We start from the raw sequence: 18,019 nt of genomic DNA on the forward strand, positions 1-18,019 counted from the left end.
AGAGCATTACACGAGGTTCCGCCCCTAGAAAGATCGTCCAAATCAATGATGAAGTGAAATAACTTCAAAGCTATCTCCATTTCAAGTTATTTTACCTGGAAACGTCAGCTGAACACAAACGAGACATGCTTGCTGGGTTTTAAGTATCTCCACGATGTACCTTTGTTCTAATTCTTCCGCAAACACTGGAAAAACCGCTGATAAGCTTTTGTCACGTAGTAATCGATCTGAATGCAATAATAGCCTGCACGATGCATCTCACTCAACTCATTTTCAGCAATCCGGCTTTACGTCTTGACGTAAATGCATGACAATGGATGAATGCAGACTTAGGACATCGGACGCCTATGCCATCTTGCTGAGGCTCCGAAGCTCCTATGATAGAGGTAGATGTCGTGTGTCATATTTCAATATTTCCAAGCTGTTTTACAACCTCATCGCAATTTACTTATGACCTGTCTGGGCTCGTTAACTTAATGGTTAAACGACAAACAGTTTTACCCAGGATAGCTTTGCTTTATGCACATCTTGTGTCATGCGCATGACAGTGCATCATTGCATATGAACTGTTGACAATTAGATGAAAATGAAGCAAATCATGCCAAGAGTGGCATCAAAGCTGGAAACATTCAAAGGAATAGTCAAAAGTAGGTCATTCACATGCATTGCGGGCGGCCACGGTCAGACTGGAACCAAACAGCTTCCACGACGCCACAGTTCGCTGACGCGCGTGCTCCCAACATGACCCAGTACACTCTACAGCGATCCCTCGGAGCGAAAAAAACTTCTTGGAAAATTCACGCTGCTTGTGCTTCGCCGGGTCCGGCTGACGGTTGCGCCTGTCTTTGTTTGCCAAGAAGGCCGTCACCGCCGGACGCGTGTCAAATCTCGCGGTGCCCAAGCAGTTGACACTGATGACAAGTCGGTCGTTCACCGTTGACAGACTCATGCCCAGGCGGTGGCTGCTGCGCACAGTGTTGTATTGCGACACGGCACGCTCAGTGCCAATGCTGTGCGGAGTGACGCAGAGGAGCGACGACAAGAGTTGCTCGCAGACGTCTTTAGCGCTTTTCGTCATCGCCACCAGCTTGCCTTTCATGCCAGGATGCCGGTCCCTGGCGTCGCTCATCTTGCGCCGCTGGTCACAGGCGTCTCTTGTGAACTGGGTCACGCTCTCTCTGCCGAACAGCCCAGATGCCAAGCTGCGACCAGCAGCGATGAACTGTTTCGCTGACCCGGACTCAATCATAGCGACCATGTCCTGCACCACTTGCTCCTGCTCGACATCGAGCCTGTCACCCAGGAAATTCGTCGCGGCCTGAACGATCTCATTACGCACACCTTCAAATGTTCTCTTCGTCAAAACGAGACTGTTGTGCGCTCTGACGGCTAGTTCGTCTGCAGCTGGGACGAACTTTTCCTCCTGGCCACCGAGCAGATGCTCCTCTTTCATTAAATCCAGCTGCAGCAGCGCGGCATTGCGGGCCTCCAGCACATCTGGTATCACTAAGTCCGCGCATTGGAATTTTTTCTGCAGGTGGCAGAAAATTCCACAGATGTCGGCCATGACGCTCGTCACACGGATTGTGCGGTCGCGCGCGGCCCATTTTTTGATAAAGCCCTCGGCTTCACCCTTCTCTTTTTTGTTGCCTTTTGCTGCTGTCTCCTACCATACTTCTCTACAGGCCGCTAGTTTCGTCCAGACAGCGTTGATTGACAACAGCAAGTGCTCGGCGAAACGAGTGCTGGGGGAAAGTAACCACCTTCTCGCTGCTCTCACGGAGCTTTTTGTTCCTGGACTTCGATGTTCGGCAGTGCGTAATAAGAGCACACAGGTCCGTCTTCCAGTGCAAGATCTCCGATACCGTCTTCTCCACACTCTCGAGAGCTAGGTTACTCCTGTGACACACGCGCCAGATGGTGATCAGGTCACGTCCCGGCAGGTCATTGAGCCTTTTCCAGAGACCACTGCTGCGACCCGTGTTGGCGCTCTCTCCGTGCGTGGTCAAGCCAACCAGCTTGTTGAGAGGCAGATCCAGTCCTTCAACAGCAGCTTTGACCGCCTCTAGTAGACCTTTGGCGCCATCTTCTTCCGGTTCCACCACGCTTAGAATGTTGGTCTGCAGCTCAGCGTCAGCATCGATCACTCTGGCAGTGACGAATTTGCTGTCTTGCTGCTAACGGTCCCTACTGACGTCGACCTGTAGCCTGTACACAACTCCAGCGGCAATCTTGGCGCCGATCCTGGCCCCGCTCTAACTTAGCGACGACGCTGAGCATCTCCCGGTACATATCCGGATATCCAGTAAAGAGTTGAAGGAGGTGGTTCTGTTGGCTGCAGGCCCACTTCCCAATCACCCTCGCTTATAGCTGTCCAGACTCGCTGCTCGTGCAGCGCTGCGAGGGAGCGGGCTGTCCACGACCAAGCGGCCAAAGTCTCGTGCATGCTATCGTTGTAAACAACAACGGCGAGCTCCAGAAGCGTCTTGATGACACCAGCGGCAGTTCTCTTGAGGATGGACATCCACATATGTTTCGAGCCTCCGCTATTCCACTGCTTCTCCAGGTTTTTCGCATGCACAGCAGCAGCATGAAATTTTTCGTGCACATGATCTACCACGCTCATCAGTTTCTCCTTTCTGTCCGCTCTGACGCCGCTGGCTATGTAAACCCGCTCGTTTACTGAAGCCTTGGCTGCCTCCACCTCGTGCCCTGCGCAGATGGTGCACACCAGCACAGCTCGCTTCCTGCCGCTTATCTGCCGGTGTTCTTGGAGAAGGCAGTCGAAGGCGTTCAACAACCACCGAACGTTCAGTTTGGCTCCCTTGTACCACTCGTCAGTTGTCGCACTGCTCCGTCTCGGTTCCGCTGAAGTGGCAGAGTGCGTCTCCGAAGCAGCAGGGTAGGTTGTCGAAACGGCGGGAAGCGTTCCAGAAGAGGCGGGTTGAGTATACCGGGTGAAATCTAGGAGCAGGGAAGTTGCAAGGATTAGAATTCACCAACGAACAAGAGAGAATTCTCACCAAAGGGCACAAGGATAGTAGGACAGACATTTTCTGACTGCATGTTTCAAGTTACCAACTTTCGCTTTCTGTTGAAGACCGGTATATTATTTTCGGAGATATCATGGCACTGACAGTAATGCAAATACTGAGCAAATGGTTTCCTCCTTTGTATGGAGTTTGAGGTCCAACCGTGCGTCGCGTCATGTTAATACAAACATCCTGATCAAATAACACGACAACTCTCGCATAACATAAGCGTCAGGTTTTCAGGGCATAAATACCTCGCCGCGGGTGAGTCACGCCAGGGTTATCACCACACGAGTCACTAAACATGTTTACGCGTTTCGTGCGCTATCTTCAGTCTCAGATCAATGGGATGTTTTTGTACTGTATTAGCTCAAAAGGTGCATTTTATGACAGGTTACAGTACAACGACACGGCGCGCAACTTTATGAACTATTCACTTGTTCTGCAATGCACCTAATACCAGTGAGATGCGAACTAAAAATACAGCCGCTCAAGCTTCAACGGGTCACTGTTATATTCATGCGGCCCACCGATGCTGATATAGCATCAACAGCATGGCCGCAACGTTTACCACCATCATGTCGTAAGAACACCGTGACCTTAGGTAAGGCTACGGCCCAACGATATGGGTACATGTTGTAAAACACAGCCTGTTCGTCCATAATCAGCAGTTTGTTAGACTGCTAGGTAAAAATGGACGCTGGAGTTGAATTCACAGTCCAAATAGCCTTTAATGACATTAGAGACCAAATAAAGGTCACCAGATGTCTTCGTAGGTCAATGACCTGTTTTGACCTCAGGTGTGCGCGAAATATGATTTGGTCGTAAATGGGCCGTTATGGTACGTAAAAACAGTATTAAAGAGCAAACTAGGGTAGTAAATCATATGCTAGATGAACATAAGAACTTTCCTCATGCACGCCGTGGGCAGCAAAAGAAGCACTGGGGACCGGAGGTCGTCGAAGTGCGACACAAGTAAAATGCATCTCTTGACCTCTTACAGTCATCACTGGACGTGCTCTTACCTGAAAAACATTCTGTCACAATGTCCCTGTTAAAACACTGAATTCTTCGATTCTGAGCGTTTGAAAATTCTACTCCACTTGACCGTAAGCTTGACCCTTGCGTCACCAAAAATGGCACTCGGTACTTTGTTACCTCCTTACCTCCGTGCTTTGTTACATCACATAGTCATGAATATAATTCAGCCATAAAAGTTTGGTCACGAGCAAAAAGAAAGAAAAGGTGTTATCATTGTCCATGTGGGCCACTTTGGAATAATCATATAATTTATCTGACCCACGTGAAGAGTTGGAAATTGTTTCATTTTAACCCTCATGGCCTCAAGATTCAATATTTACCGCTTAACCTCAGTTTCTCCCGGTCAGAATATGACATATGCTCATTCAATCACACTCACGCATCTTTATCTATTCGTGACCTGTTGTGACCTCAACATTGACCTGGGTAAAAAGTACTCGTGCTTTCCCCTTATGTCGTCAGTACCTTTCCGCCGGTGCATTTTTCCATGCCATCGACGGGGGGCGATATCATGGGGGAGGGGGCGGAAATCCGCCCTTTCTCCGGCCGGGCGAAGGGCCATCTGAGGCCCGGCAGGGACGTGTTTGTTAATGATCACCGGAATCAAATCTCAGTGGCGCTTTGTTGCTGTTCACCTGATAATTGATGGGGAACGTAACATTTACACAAGAACAGATAATGGGTGGTGATCACATATCAGGAAAAGAAGGTTTGCAACAAGTGCCCAGCTGTTTTGGTCTAAAATACTTTGATGAGTAGAAACGTAAAACAATGGAAACAAAATGTTGTCCTAACTAACCGAGCATAGCCATTCTTTTTGCAGCAGGTTGTCCTTCGTCAACGTCCCCTTCGCCATCATCAGCAGCAGTCGTGGGGGAATCGGGAACGGGAATGGGCTCGGATGGAGGCTGGAAACATAGATACAGCAGTTAAAGTAAACCGTGCTGAGAGGTATTGCAAACGTTCGAAAAGTGATACCGACCCGACGCCGGCGCCATCCTAAAATCCACATATAATGTTAACCGGACTCGGCATGTTTCACTTGATATGGTATTTACCAGCACCTAATCCCAAAACACCCAGTGCAGACCGCCATGCATTGGAAAAAATGTATGTGCAACCAATTGAGCGTGTGTGTTGTGGGGGAAAGAGGGGGGGGAGGGGTACCTCCTTTTACATTGTCTTTCCGCGTACAACTACTCCGCAATGCTCCACCGTGAAAAAAGCAGGGAAGAGGAGGACCCTCCACATACCCCCAACCCATCCCCATTCGAATCGTGCCTTTTCTGGTCACGTCAAAGTGCTGGCGTTGTAAGTCTAAACAAGTCCAATGCCGGTTCATCGATCATTACATAGGCTGCTACCACCGGTGTTGCGTTGAAAAGATCCTGAGATTCGTGTAACTTCTGCCATGGAAGACAGCCTTTTCTGGAATGTCAGTACCCACTAAGACTTTGGTCGGACTTGTATCTTCTAGGATCCCTCGCACCTGGTCCCATCATGCCAACTACTGGGGGGAGGGGGGGGGGGGGGTAATGAGAATGGGGAGTTGTTTTGGGGCCATTGATCGATTCCCAGCCCCCTGCCTTGCCGTGGCCGTGCTGAACGATGAACATTCCCCTGGGGCCTGGAGCCAGCTCTTTCTAGCAGTAAAGACTAAGGAGGCTCAACAAGGGAACAGGATCAATAAGCTCTGACAAGGTAATGAGTGAAAGCAAATATATTAGCACAAGTGTTCCATAGCTGGCTGAATGTCGTTTTCAAGGAAATGGTACGTTTTTATCGGTCACACCAAATGAAATTCGGGCAAAGTAATGAGCGATACACGTGTCTTTACTTACAGTTCGCAATAAACAACTTCGCCTCTCCGTCTCCCCTTCCCGCCAAGGCTAATACACTCCTTACTTTTCCCTTGACACTTTTCCACACCTATGGATCTCTGATTATTTCGATATTTTGCGAATTGCATACAAAATTCCATTTGGCTCATATCTCCTGCTTCTGGCATCCCACGAATTCCACTAATTATAGTGAGCCACGCCATTCAGACCTATAGAATGCGGCAGGCCTTTCCTTCTTTCTTACCCTGTCTTGTGACCCCGTGGACCCAAAAGAAACAACTGCACAATGTACATCGCACTGCGGATGAAAGAACATCAAATAGCTACCTTTTTCACAAAGAACCGCCGTATGTCTATTGCATAACCCAGTGGTCTGAACGATTACACCAATCGACAACGGATCCACAACAGGCAATCGAATTAACGCATTAGGGCCTTGCTTTTACCAACCGCGGGTTTGCCGCCTTTGCCAAGCAACGAATTTGTGTATGCTGTGTCGTTAAATGCCTTAGTAAAAAAAACCGCCAGCTGCCAAGAAGTTACCATATTAGGAAAGAGACGTGAAAAACTACAAAGAAAAATAATAACGTCGTCGTTCGTAATTGTGAGCTTCAAGCTTGTTACACCATTGCTGATTTCCCTGCTCAGGCAATGCATTGCCGTTTTTGTTTATCTCTATTTGATCTCCCGCTGGAGGGGCAAAATGAGTTCACTGGGGGGGGGGGGGGAGGAGGGGGAAATTTCGGTTAATGCGGGGGCATTCCCCCCCCCCCCCAGTTAACATGTTATGCGAGGCCCTGGTATCGTCCATCCCCGTCACTTGTAGCTCCTACATCTGCATCACCAAAGCGCTACTTTGGAGCACAGCGGTGGCGTCCGACGAGCGGTGGCGATAGGCAGCGCACAGCGGTGGCGCCCGACGAGAGGTGGCGAAAGGCAGCGTACAGCGGTGGCGTCCGACGAGAGGTGGCGAGAAGCAGCGTACAGCGGTGGCGTCCGACGAGCGGTGGCGAGAGGCAGCCTACAGTGGTGGCGCCCGAGGAGCGGTGGCGAAAGGCAGCGTACAACGATTACGTCCGACGCGAATCACATTTTTATTTAGTCCTGGTGCTGAGCAGCCCCGTGCCTTATTCCCAATGTGGATTCCTAGTTCCCACTTCCCATTCTGAAAACGAGATCTTGGGTCCTCGTTTCCTGCTGGTTCTTTCACAAACTCATCCCCTGGCTCCTGGGCACTATTAGCTGTGTTGCAACCACCGCTCCATCGGTCCTGGTCACTACTGGCTCTTATTCAACTAAAAATATGAGCTCCAGATTTTCACTGGTCCTTTCACAGACACCAGAAGCTAATTCATGGTTCCAGGAGTGGGTGTTGTCCAGGATTGGGGAGGGGGTAGAGGCACAGAGTCATTTTGGAGGGGACTTGGGACCCTTTCCCATAACACGGTACTTGTAGCGCCTCCACCGGGTTGCCACTGCCTATCCACCAACGCGAGACCCACCAATTTCTTGGTCTCCGCCAGTTCGATTACAAACACCAGGTCCTGGCTCATGGTTCCCAATCGTGTTCTAATTCTCTCTGGTGCGGCGTGTTCCAGTCTTTCCCCCTGTGGACCTTTTACATGTTCATTTTTCCCCTTTCAACTTCTTTCCGATTCCATTTTTTTCCCGTCAGTTTTTAATTTCGTCGGCTTTTTGTCCTTCCACTTTTTCCCTGTTTGTATTTTATCCCTACCGACTGCTATTCCATTGGACTTTTTGTCCTTGGCACTTTTTCTGCTTCGAATTTTCTTTCACTTTTTCATTTGACTTCCTTCATTCGACTGTTTCTCTTGACACCGCCTACGACGCCACACTGCCGAATGCACAGTCAGTGATGGTATGGTGATGTAACATCTGTATAATGATGACAACCGCGCGGGGGGCCTTCGGCAGGAGCGCGCGACTGCATAGCGAATGCATAGTCGGTGGCGAGCCGGCAAACGGGCGCGGCTTTTGCACCGATAGAATCTGCAGCAGGTCACGTTTTTGGCTATTGCGACCAAAGTCTTGCGAGACCGGGTAATCTTTGATTGAATAATGGTCACCTTACATTGGGGTTGATGGCGGTGCCATTTTTACATCCGCATCTCACTTGATTGAGATGCAGGCATGTTACATTCGATATTAGTGATGACAAAACGCGACATCTGTCGATTCCCGATCGATTGATGGCGTCACTTTTGGTCGGACAGTACTGAGCTGCAGGGGTGGCGTGTAGACTGTACATGCGCCGATATCACGCGTTTGGTTTCAAAGCGTTATCTGCCTGACTGCAGAGCTTTGATGTCAACTATACGATAAAAACATGCGAATCGCCGAATCTGTGGTTTTTGCACGAGGAAAGATGCACCGCCGAACGCAATGGCCCACGATATCGCCAGTACAATTGCCTGTTATTTGCCGAGTCTAGATGCGGCCCTTCTGTTTTACTGTGATCCGTCGTTACCAAGATAGAAGCTCGGCTTTCGTCCGCCATTCGGCGATTCTTGGCAATTTGCCATGGTAAACCAATGGGATAAACATGTGCACGTCCCACACGCGACACGTCACGATGAGCAGTGTCATGTTTACCAGACTGCATCGTACCACAAGACCTACGAGGTCAATGACCTTTCAAAATTACAAAAGCATGTGAGTCTTTGCACTTGAAAGTTTTCGAAACAGGATACAAACAAGGAGCTGGTGCTCGCAAAGGATCTGGTGGAGACCTGGAATGACCAACCATGACCAACCATGACCAGAGACCAACCAGGAATGATGCTCTGGTGTCTGTGGAGTGACCGTTGAAGGTCAGGTTTTTCAGCCTCATTTTTATTTGTAAAAGGCTCAGTGAGGACCAGAAACCAAGGTGTGGTTGTTTCAACATAACCAAACGTATCCATGAACCAGGGGATGAGCTTATGAGGGAACCAGCCTGAAACAAGGATACGAACCTCCGTTTTCAGAATGAGGAGTGAGAATCAGGACGTAGGCTGCCTCTCGCCACCGCTCGTCGGGCGCCACCGCTGTAGGCTGCCTCTCGCCACCGCTCGTCGGGCGCCACCGCTGTAGGCTGCCTCTCGCCACCGCTCGTCGGGCGCCACCGCTGTAGGCTGCCTCTCGCCACCGCTCGTCAGGCGCCACCGCTGTAGGCTGCCGCTCGCCACCGCTCGTCGGGCGCCACCGCTGTAGGCTGCATCTTATTGTTGGCGTCTGGGGAGTTCGAAACCGTCCCAGAAAAAACTATAAAAGTTTTCCATGTACATAGGTGGAGGGTAACTGGGTACGTTCAATCACGTTCGATCACATTTAATCCGACGTTGAATTAGATCTGTGCCACTACTGCGCTTCGGTAATCTTGCTGGCTGGAATCAAAATCGGCCGGTGACACAGCTCATGTTGAGGAGAAGCATCTGACAAAAAGTCGGCAAATTGAAATAACGAGTAAGATATAATGAGCAAAAAGTGAGCTTGAAGGCGCATTGTATACTTTCTTGAGACAAACTGTACTGCACTCGGGAACTGCGAACAGTGCAGTTGTGCTCTTTTCATTGGAAGCTCCCACGCGCTTGAAGCTTTTTCCTCTCCACATTTTAACGAGAACAGCCAGCGCGCGAGATCCGGCCGACGACAGAGAAGACGTCCCCCACAGCGCGCCAGCCAAGCGGCCTCCCCACGACACGTCCGCCGCCCGGCCAAATGCACTATTTACATGGACAGCTAAGATCCAGATCCCCGTGCGGTCGCCTCCAACAGATAACCAGTGCCAGCATTCTGTCTGTTTTCCTCCAGTTTTGTTTTTATTTAAGTGACCATTTAACACCGCATGACAAAATGAAGCAGAAGTGACGCATGCGAATTGGGCTGACGTGCGTTTTAGTCTACGCCTCATCATGCTTCGGTAGTTTATAGATGATGTTTGGAACAGTCTGAGGCATGACAGGACCGTCAACACTGCGATTTCATCCAGCTGCACCTGCGTTGAAGCTGCTTACGTCGTGAAATATACGTTTATCCCGACTTTCCTGCTGTGAGGGCGACTACTGGGATGTGCTTCACGGCTTCCAGTCGTTAAAGGGCGGTTATATAATGCTCACCTGACGTTATTCGGTGACGCTGAGCTGGGGACACTGTATGCTGCTGCAATTCGCATCGTTTTGGCACACAGCTACGTGAACTGGCTGAATCAAAAGAGCTGTTGCATGAACTGTTTGTAGGTTGTAAGATACCCGAAGCCATAGCCTATAATTTAGTTGCGGGAACATCAGTTGTAGACTGCATTGCTATGGGCGCTGACTGACGATGTGATGTGCTAAATTGGATCTAGTTTGGGTCCAGTTGATATTACGCTCTTAATTGGGTTGCGTGTCATGAAAGGTCGCTAGGTCATGAATTTGAGTCATTAAGGTCAAACAAGTATTCATTCCTTTTTGATGTCCCCGAAGTGCCCTCTCTTACACAAGTCTTAACCTAGACAGCTTTTCTAAACAAAAGATCACTTGGATTCGTGCCAGGCCACTGACCTATTTTGAAAATTAGAAATGTTAAAAACCTTCGCATTTATGTTGCTATTTCAGTTTACGATTGACGTCGACAGCTACCTAGACGACAAATTACTGAAAAGCAAGCGGCTGATCTAGCTCGTTTTGGTTTAGTGAACGCCCTTGACCTTTCTTAAGTCCATCTTTCTTTTAGGTGGAAAAAGCCCATGTTTCGACGCCCGTGAGACCCACACATTCTAATGAGTGTCAAAAGTACCCCACTAGGTAATTTTTCCAGACAAGAGCGGTTTGGTTTGGACCTTGTTCTGACCTGCATTCCTGACAAAAGACCAATGGAGGGAGTCGCAACCTTAATGACAATTGTTACCTGTCTGATAAACAATCTCAAAGCTGTATGACTTCGTGTCACAACCCGTCGCCGAATCAGATTGAAAGGCTGCTTAGGAACTGCTTTCACTCTTAGCCATGGTCCGACTTTGACCTGCCGCAGGATGGCCATGACCCGACTTTGACCTGCCAGAGCCAGGACAAGATGGTGATGCACGACGCTTTTATGGGTTGAGCCCAGCTTTGCAGAGACGGAGCGAGTTGCAGGCTGTTGCTGTTGTTTTTTCTGTTATCAAAGATTTTACATTTGCACATCTGTAACGGAATCATTGCGGTTGTGGCTGTTGGATCTGCTATTCTGGATTGTGTTAGTTTTTTTTTTTTAGTTGAGAACCCCTATGGAGGTTTCCTAATTTATGTAATTTGTCTTTCAGCAGTTGTGAGTGATTCTGCCTGTTCACAGAAATATGTTTCAGCCTAATGTATACATAAATGTATATATATATATATATATATACATATATGTATGTATATCCACGCAAAGAGAGAGAGAGAGAGAGAGAGAAGGAGAGAGAGAGAGAGAGAGAGAGAAGAGAGAGGAAGAGAGAGAAGAGAGAGAGAAGAGAGAGAGAGAGAGGAGAGAGAGGAGAGGAGAGAGAGAGAGAGAGGAAGAAGGATATAATAAGCATAATATATATACTATATATAACTATTATATATATATATATATATATATATATATATATATATATATATATATATATATATATATATATATATGTATATATATGTGTGAATAAATAAATGTGCTCGCACCAACAGACAGAACCTCCAGTTCGCCAAAAAATCTTCATTCGTTCACCCGCTGCAGATGGTAGCATCAGATGTTGCCATTTACAACACAGAGCAGTTGTGTCCGGTGCGGTTTGGGGAAGCTGGATGTCTGACTGGATCCATCGGTATGCTGTTTTATGTGACACAAACATGAACTAAACGCAAGTCAAGACTGAAAACGCTGGGGGAGTTAAACTAACTGCCCTCAGTCACCTTGAAATGTCAGGAGCCTTGCCCCACTCCTCTCTCCTTGCCCCACTTCTCTCTCCTGGCTCCTACTTCTCTCTCCTTGCCCCACTCTTCTCTTCTGGCTCCTACTCCCATGATGTCTACACATGTCTATACATGACCCAAGAACATTTTAAGGGGGAAGGAACGCATCCCCTTTTATAATTTACACGTAATGAATGTGATTGAAAGTTGACAACTAAAAAGCCGAGATAGCCACATAGAAAAGTAAACTGAAAACGCACGATGTTGTAAGACACCGTTCGAGAGTCGTCTCGCACCTGCCATTCACACGATGTTTTTTGGTGGAACAAATTGGGCTGTGCTCCTGGACGAATGACACTTACGACGCAGTTGCACGTACGCTCTTGACGCGACTACGTCTCGTCCTGCTAGACAGACACCTAACCTTACTTAGGTTAACTGTGACGACGGCCATACATACGGTCTCACACCATCATGCGATCCCCCTACCCCACTGCGGTATACACATGACCCGACCTGGTTTGCCCTCAGGCGACGCGACACCATCATGCGACCGCCGGCCACGCTGCGGGCGCAAGACTATCAGGTATGCGTCACGGTCATCGAGGCCCGACAGCTGGCCGGTCTCAACATGGACCCCGTGGTCTGCGTCCAGGTCGGCGAGCAGAAGAAGTACACGTCCGTGAAGGAGAGCACCAACTGTCCGTACTACAATGAGGTAGGACCCCGTGGTGGTGCTCGCAGAGGGCGCAGCGCCTGATGTTGCACACGACGACAGGCACATGAGTTGCCCAAGATTTATGCCTGCTTTTGGGGTCAATACGACCGTTTACTTTCAGAGGGATATGCAAACTCACGAAGGCCATGCGTTTATGCATAGTGTCACCGACGGCGCCGGCCATATTGTCTGGTGAGAACAAGATCCGCGCGTCCATTCCAGAGACGTCATTGACGAATGAAAGCAGTCCTTATAATTCCATGAAATATGGCTAAGTGCAAGTGCTAGTGTCAGCTGTGGTAATAAACCATTCCGCTTAGTATCCGTGCGAAATTCTTCTCCCTGAAACTCATGATGTTTTCACGACACTCATCTGACGATGCGTCCAAGGTCGACGAAAGGCCTTAGACGAGTTGCGAACGTACAAGAATAAGCCTCGTCTACAGGTCGTCTTCGTCTACTTGTCAACATTATTTGCGAGGGCAAAGGGGTTGATGCCGCATCTTCCCAGCGAACATCTGTTCCGGTCAGCATATGTGCATATGTGCTGGTGCAGCAGCAGCAGCACAGCAGTCCCGGACACTATGCCATCATTTGCGTAGTGCCGGAAGACGTGTCCCAGTCACGTGTGCCCCATAATATTACGATGTACTCTTAGAGCCGCTTTACCACAAGATTTTGGAACAGCGCTTTACATTTAAGAGCCATTTAAAGGCTTCATTTTGCTCATTGAAATCCAGTCAAGTCGTCATTTACGAATTTCGCCGTAATATTTGACACATTATTCAAGTGACAAATATCTGGGTGTAATTCCATAGATGCCAAACCCCCAGGCAAACGATCGAAGAGAATTACAAAACATGGTGTTGACAAAGTAGCGAGAGCTTCAAAGCTCTCAACGTCGATCTCACTGCTGCCACCAGCTACCTTCATGAACACGAACAGGCATGGACAAACTGCTAACTTAGAACGCTTCTGAAAAGGATAGTTTTTCTGGGGGGTCCCGTCCCGCTACAATTTTCAGATGGTGTATGGCATCTGACTCCCAGGCCAGCCACGTGTGCAGGGTACACGGTTTCGCGACACCCCTCTGCATCAGCTGAGTCCGGGAAGCTCCGCATGCACCCGGATCTCCTTGCAGACGAAACTTAATTCACCGTAAGGCTGTCACCGTAACCGAGCATACTCTACCCGGATGAGGAAAGGTTACTTAAGAGGCTCCCTGGGACGTGCATGTAATGCTCGGTATAATATCGTGGAAGTTAGAAGAGCGAGTGCCTCTTCCCCGAGGATGTTCATCAAGCGAGCCCCTACTCTCCAAGTCACGTGTTTTAAAGACATGCATCATGTCGCAGGACCGCCGGTATGACCAATCAGGGGTACCATTAACGGCGTGAGGGCATCAGAGAAACATGTCGCCTCAGAGACACACCTCCCTCCCAGACAATACCAGATGGCCAACAATATATTGTCCAAAGGAAGGGAAGGTGGCGGAAGGAAAAGAATGAACGAAATAGGAGGGATTCAGGATTGACATTGCACTCGCAACAGATTAAAACTCTTGGAGGCTCATGTCAAACGTTGAAGTGTGATTTCCGTAAACTTGGTGGCGGAGTTTATATCTCTTGCAATAGTATTTTATGTGACAAAAACGTTTCCGCTGGTTTGCGTTTTTTTGGCACTAGGGTGCCTCAGCAATGCTGATTCTAGCACAATATCACGTGATAAAGATCTTAGTGGCCAATTATGTTTGAAGAAGCCGCTGAGTGTTTTTAGAAGCTTGCCGACACCACATATGAAACTTTGGACACATGATACCATTCTAAGCGGTGTTTTGTCCTCGAAAAGCGCCACGTGCTGCCAAAAAACAAGCATTAGACGTCAGCAGTGCCCTTTTAGTGCCTATTGTTTTTGGTATTCTCTTATCAATGCCACTGAACCTTGCATGATGCTTTGAGGTCAAAACTGAAATCACTGATATGTTTCCATGTGGCTGAGTGATTTGAATTGGATGCTACGAGATATATGAAAACAACATGTAAAAGAAGACTGTCCCATCCACAAAACTGAACAGGGGAAAGGGCTGCCCACTTAGCGAAGGGGGCCCACTTGGGAAAAGAGTCCCTGATATCCAACATCTATCCGATGTCCTCCGAACGGAACTTTCTGGCTGCAGGTCTGTTGAACTGGATGGTATTTGAGATTCGAGAAAAAAAGTATCGCATTAAAATTGTGTTGGATGAGACCGGATCTTAAAAATTTAATCCATGATTTTGTTGCAATGCTAGTCACCTTGGCAACGCCGTGGCTGCCGCTCCGAATACAGTTTTTGTCAGGTTTTTAAAATTCATTTTACGGAAATGACCTTAAATGACCTTCATGGCCAGTTTCAGCTCAGAGAAAAGCCGTGCAAATGTGCCCTGAACCCAACGCCACGTTGTGCCGTTCTAATTTCTCAGAAGTCCTGACTCCGGTCCTTTACCAAACAGGATTTAAGGGGGCTTTTAAGCGCCGTGATGTGGCACAGCAAGGTGCCCCTCCCCCCCTCCCCCGACACCAGTGGCCTTTTCACAGTGTCCAAATGACATTTCCCAACCAGTCCGGCTGATCAGTGCGCCCATTCTGGGATTCGTGTTCAGTGCCACTGGATCACGAGTTCGGCATCCTTCCGCTACAACGCACATGGTGAATAGTGTCAACTGATCGGATGGTGCAAGCACTAGCAATTGCCTGTGGTATTATGACAACTCTGGAACAGTTTTGTCCTCCGATATAACTTTGACCTCCGCCCCAGTCTCGAGCAAATGTTACTTTGAGTGTTCACGTGGATGTGTATATTGTTCATACTGATATAAATCATATGAGGTGTTCATGATCCGTATTGTTGCTTTTTTTGAGCATCATGCTGTACGTGTTGCACTCGGTCGGGAATAGCTTTATCACAACTCAGATCGGACAAGGGTTAGTTGTATTGCTTTGCGTGGCGATTCTGCAGACCTACACACGATGCCTGCATGTCATGCAGGTCTCCAAAATATTGTTAACCAACTGCGGATCGCGTGTAAGTGATATGTACATGTGCAAATACGTCATATGCAACCTCGGCCTTAGCGAAGTTTTACATCCATGCTGTCTCTTTCAGTATTTCGTCTTCGACTTCCACATGGCACCCACGATGCTGTTTGACAAGATCATCACCCTCACCGTGAGTGCACAGCGCTCGCCGCGACAGAGCTGCGTGACGCGCACTGACACGCGGCGTGACCCCGGCCGCGGCGTGTGCAATTCGTGGACCCTCCGTAACGGGCGTCCGCGCCCCGTTCCGGCGGCTCGCCAGGGGGGGGGGGGGGGCGCTTTCTTGGGAGCCGGCGTCGAGGGCGATTGGCCTGATTGCTAGAGAATGCCGGTGTTACATAAGCACGGCATCAGCCGATGAGAGGCAGCGCTTGGGGGTTGGACGTCCTTAGATCCCGGACGAGATGCCCGTCGATTGGTAATTGTTCCAATGATGACCAGGGGCGCAGGCAGGGGAGGGGCACAAGGGCATGGTCCCACTCCGTAAACTCACAGAGCTCTTTAAATTCCTCGGAACTGACGATCAAGGGCACGATTGGGAAGCCCGAACGTCGCGAAGGACTGACCGGAGGTCGTAATAAGCTGTCCCGGCCCGGAGGTCACGGCTCTTGATCGTCACTCAGAGAGTCTATTGCGTGGCGTCACGACATAGGTGCCACTGCAGACAGTGCTGCAGACGGAACTGCGACGGCATTAGTTGAACGCCACGTTGCTTCTGCGAATGCTTCAACAATCTCTACTTCTACGCGACATTTCCTCTGCGGTCAACACCTGTATGCGACATTAGTACCATGCGACAAAACTAGCTTCAATAGTTATCCCCGTCGAGACTTCTACTAACTTTCAGGCACAGGCTATCTCGCCAAAATCCTAGAGGTAGTCTACACCTGAAAGCATGTGGACAGGCAAAGTCAGCACAGAGATGGCCGCGTCATGGTGTTACAATATTGCACGGTGCAACATTACTTGTACCGCAAAAATTGCTACGACTTAGGGTCAATACTTCCTCGGCCTTTACGGATAAGCGATGCAAAACAGATTGACATTATGATGTAACGCAAAAAATTGCTAACCGTTCGCATCGCCACCACAAGCTTGCCATTGCATCATCGTTCAGTGGGATTGTCCCCTCCCAGCTGCCAAATCTTTTCTACGCCGGACTGGGTATCCACGTATTTTGCCATCTACGGCTGTGTTGTGGCAGTGCGCGATTTTACCCGAGTTCATGTCGCCTGCCATACCAAGAACCCCTCGGCTTAGGAATGGACATAATATATATATATATATATATATATATATATATATATATATATATATATATATAGGCTGGAATAGGCTGGGGCAGAAGTCAAAGAAATCACACCCTTTACATGGTGTGATGGGAGGAGCGAAGCAACCCATGTGCTGCAATGTGTTTAACACTGTGCGAGTTCTGCCGGGGCTTAGCCTCTTTCAACATGTTTTTGAAAATGGGAGGGGGGAGAAAGGTGTGCTTCCATCTACATGTAATCTACACGCGTGCATATATACGTATATATATATATATATATATATATATATATATATATATACACATATGCATTCTCATTCTCAGTCATCTGCATTCAGGAAACATACTTTGAAAAAAATGGTGTCAACAAACAAAGTTCAGCGCTTACGAAACCTTGAAACTTGCAAGATTGACGGCTTGACTCTTAACGCAAGCATTGCCAGTCAAAACTGTCTCACAACAGCATAGCAAGACAGCATTTCCCGACCTAACACGCAACATGACCAGATACAGGTCATAAAGAGTTATATCATGTTGTACCGTATCGAAGACTAAGGAATGAGGCCAGAACAGAAGACATGACAGGTGCGGGACCGAAGACAGGGAAGAAGACATTACGTAAGGCAAGGCAAGGGATAGGATCGGGGACGGACCAAGACGCAACAGGACCCCAGCAATCGGCGCATCCAAAAACCCCAATAATCAGCAAAGGAGACATACCAAAGAACTGCTCAAAGAACAGCACGGGATTTGGACATGGAACTGGAAAGAGGACTGGGAACAAAATGAGGATAAAGGTCAGGGCAAGTCTGGAAATAAAGAGATCGCGGAATAGAGCACAGCTCACTGTCCTCTGCCTCACCCCACGGCGGGACAGATGGCAACACAGTGCAAGACAGGACAGCACACAACAGCACATAGCACAGGGCGTGACATTGGACAGGGCAGGACAGAGGACTGAGCGGGACCGAAGACAACGCAGAGCAGTGGGCGAGATATGACGAGGGACAGTGCAAGATAGAGGAGAGGGAATGGACTAGATGACCCCCTTCCGCTTTCAAACTAAGATAGAGCTAGGCAGAAACCAGCAGTGGATTGGTCTCAACGGTCTTGAGACTTTGTCTGGAGGTCTCAAGATTATTAAT

At 48.7% G+C, this 18,019-nt stretch overlaps 1 protein-coding gene across 1 annotated transcript in view; it reads left to right on the forward strand.

Moving 5' to 3' along the window:
- The window catches only part of LOC119105419 (otoferlin), a 283,009-nt gene that overhangs the window by 121,732 nt on the left and 143,258 nt on the right, over positions 1 to 18,019 (forward strand). The window contains exons 7-8 of the mRNA XM_037228883.1: positions 12,343 to 12,529; positions 15,672 to 15,734. Of these exons, the coding sequence (XP_037084778.1) occupies positions 12,343 to 12,529; positions 15,672 to 15,734 (250 nt within the window). The remainder of the gene's footprint in view (positions 1 to 12,342; positions 12,530 to 15,671; positions 15,735 to 18,019) is intronic.

Source organism: Pollicipes pollicipes, unplaced genomic scaffold, assembly GCF_011947565.3.
Source record: "Pollicipes pollicipes isolate AB1234 unplaced genomic scaffold, Ppol_2.1 Scaffold_6138;HRSCAF=7277_pilon_pilon_pilon, whole genome shotgun sequence".
NCBI lineage: Eukaryota > Metazoa > Arthropoda > Thecostraca > Pollicipedomorpha > Pollicipedidae > Pollicipes > Pollicipes pollicipes.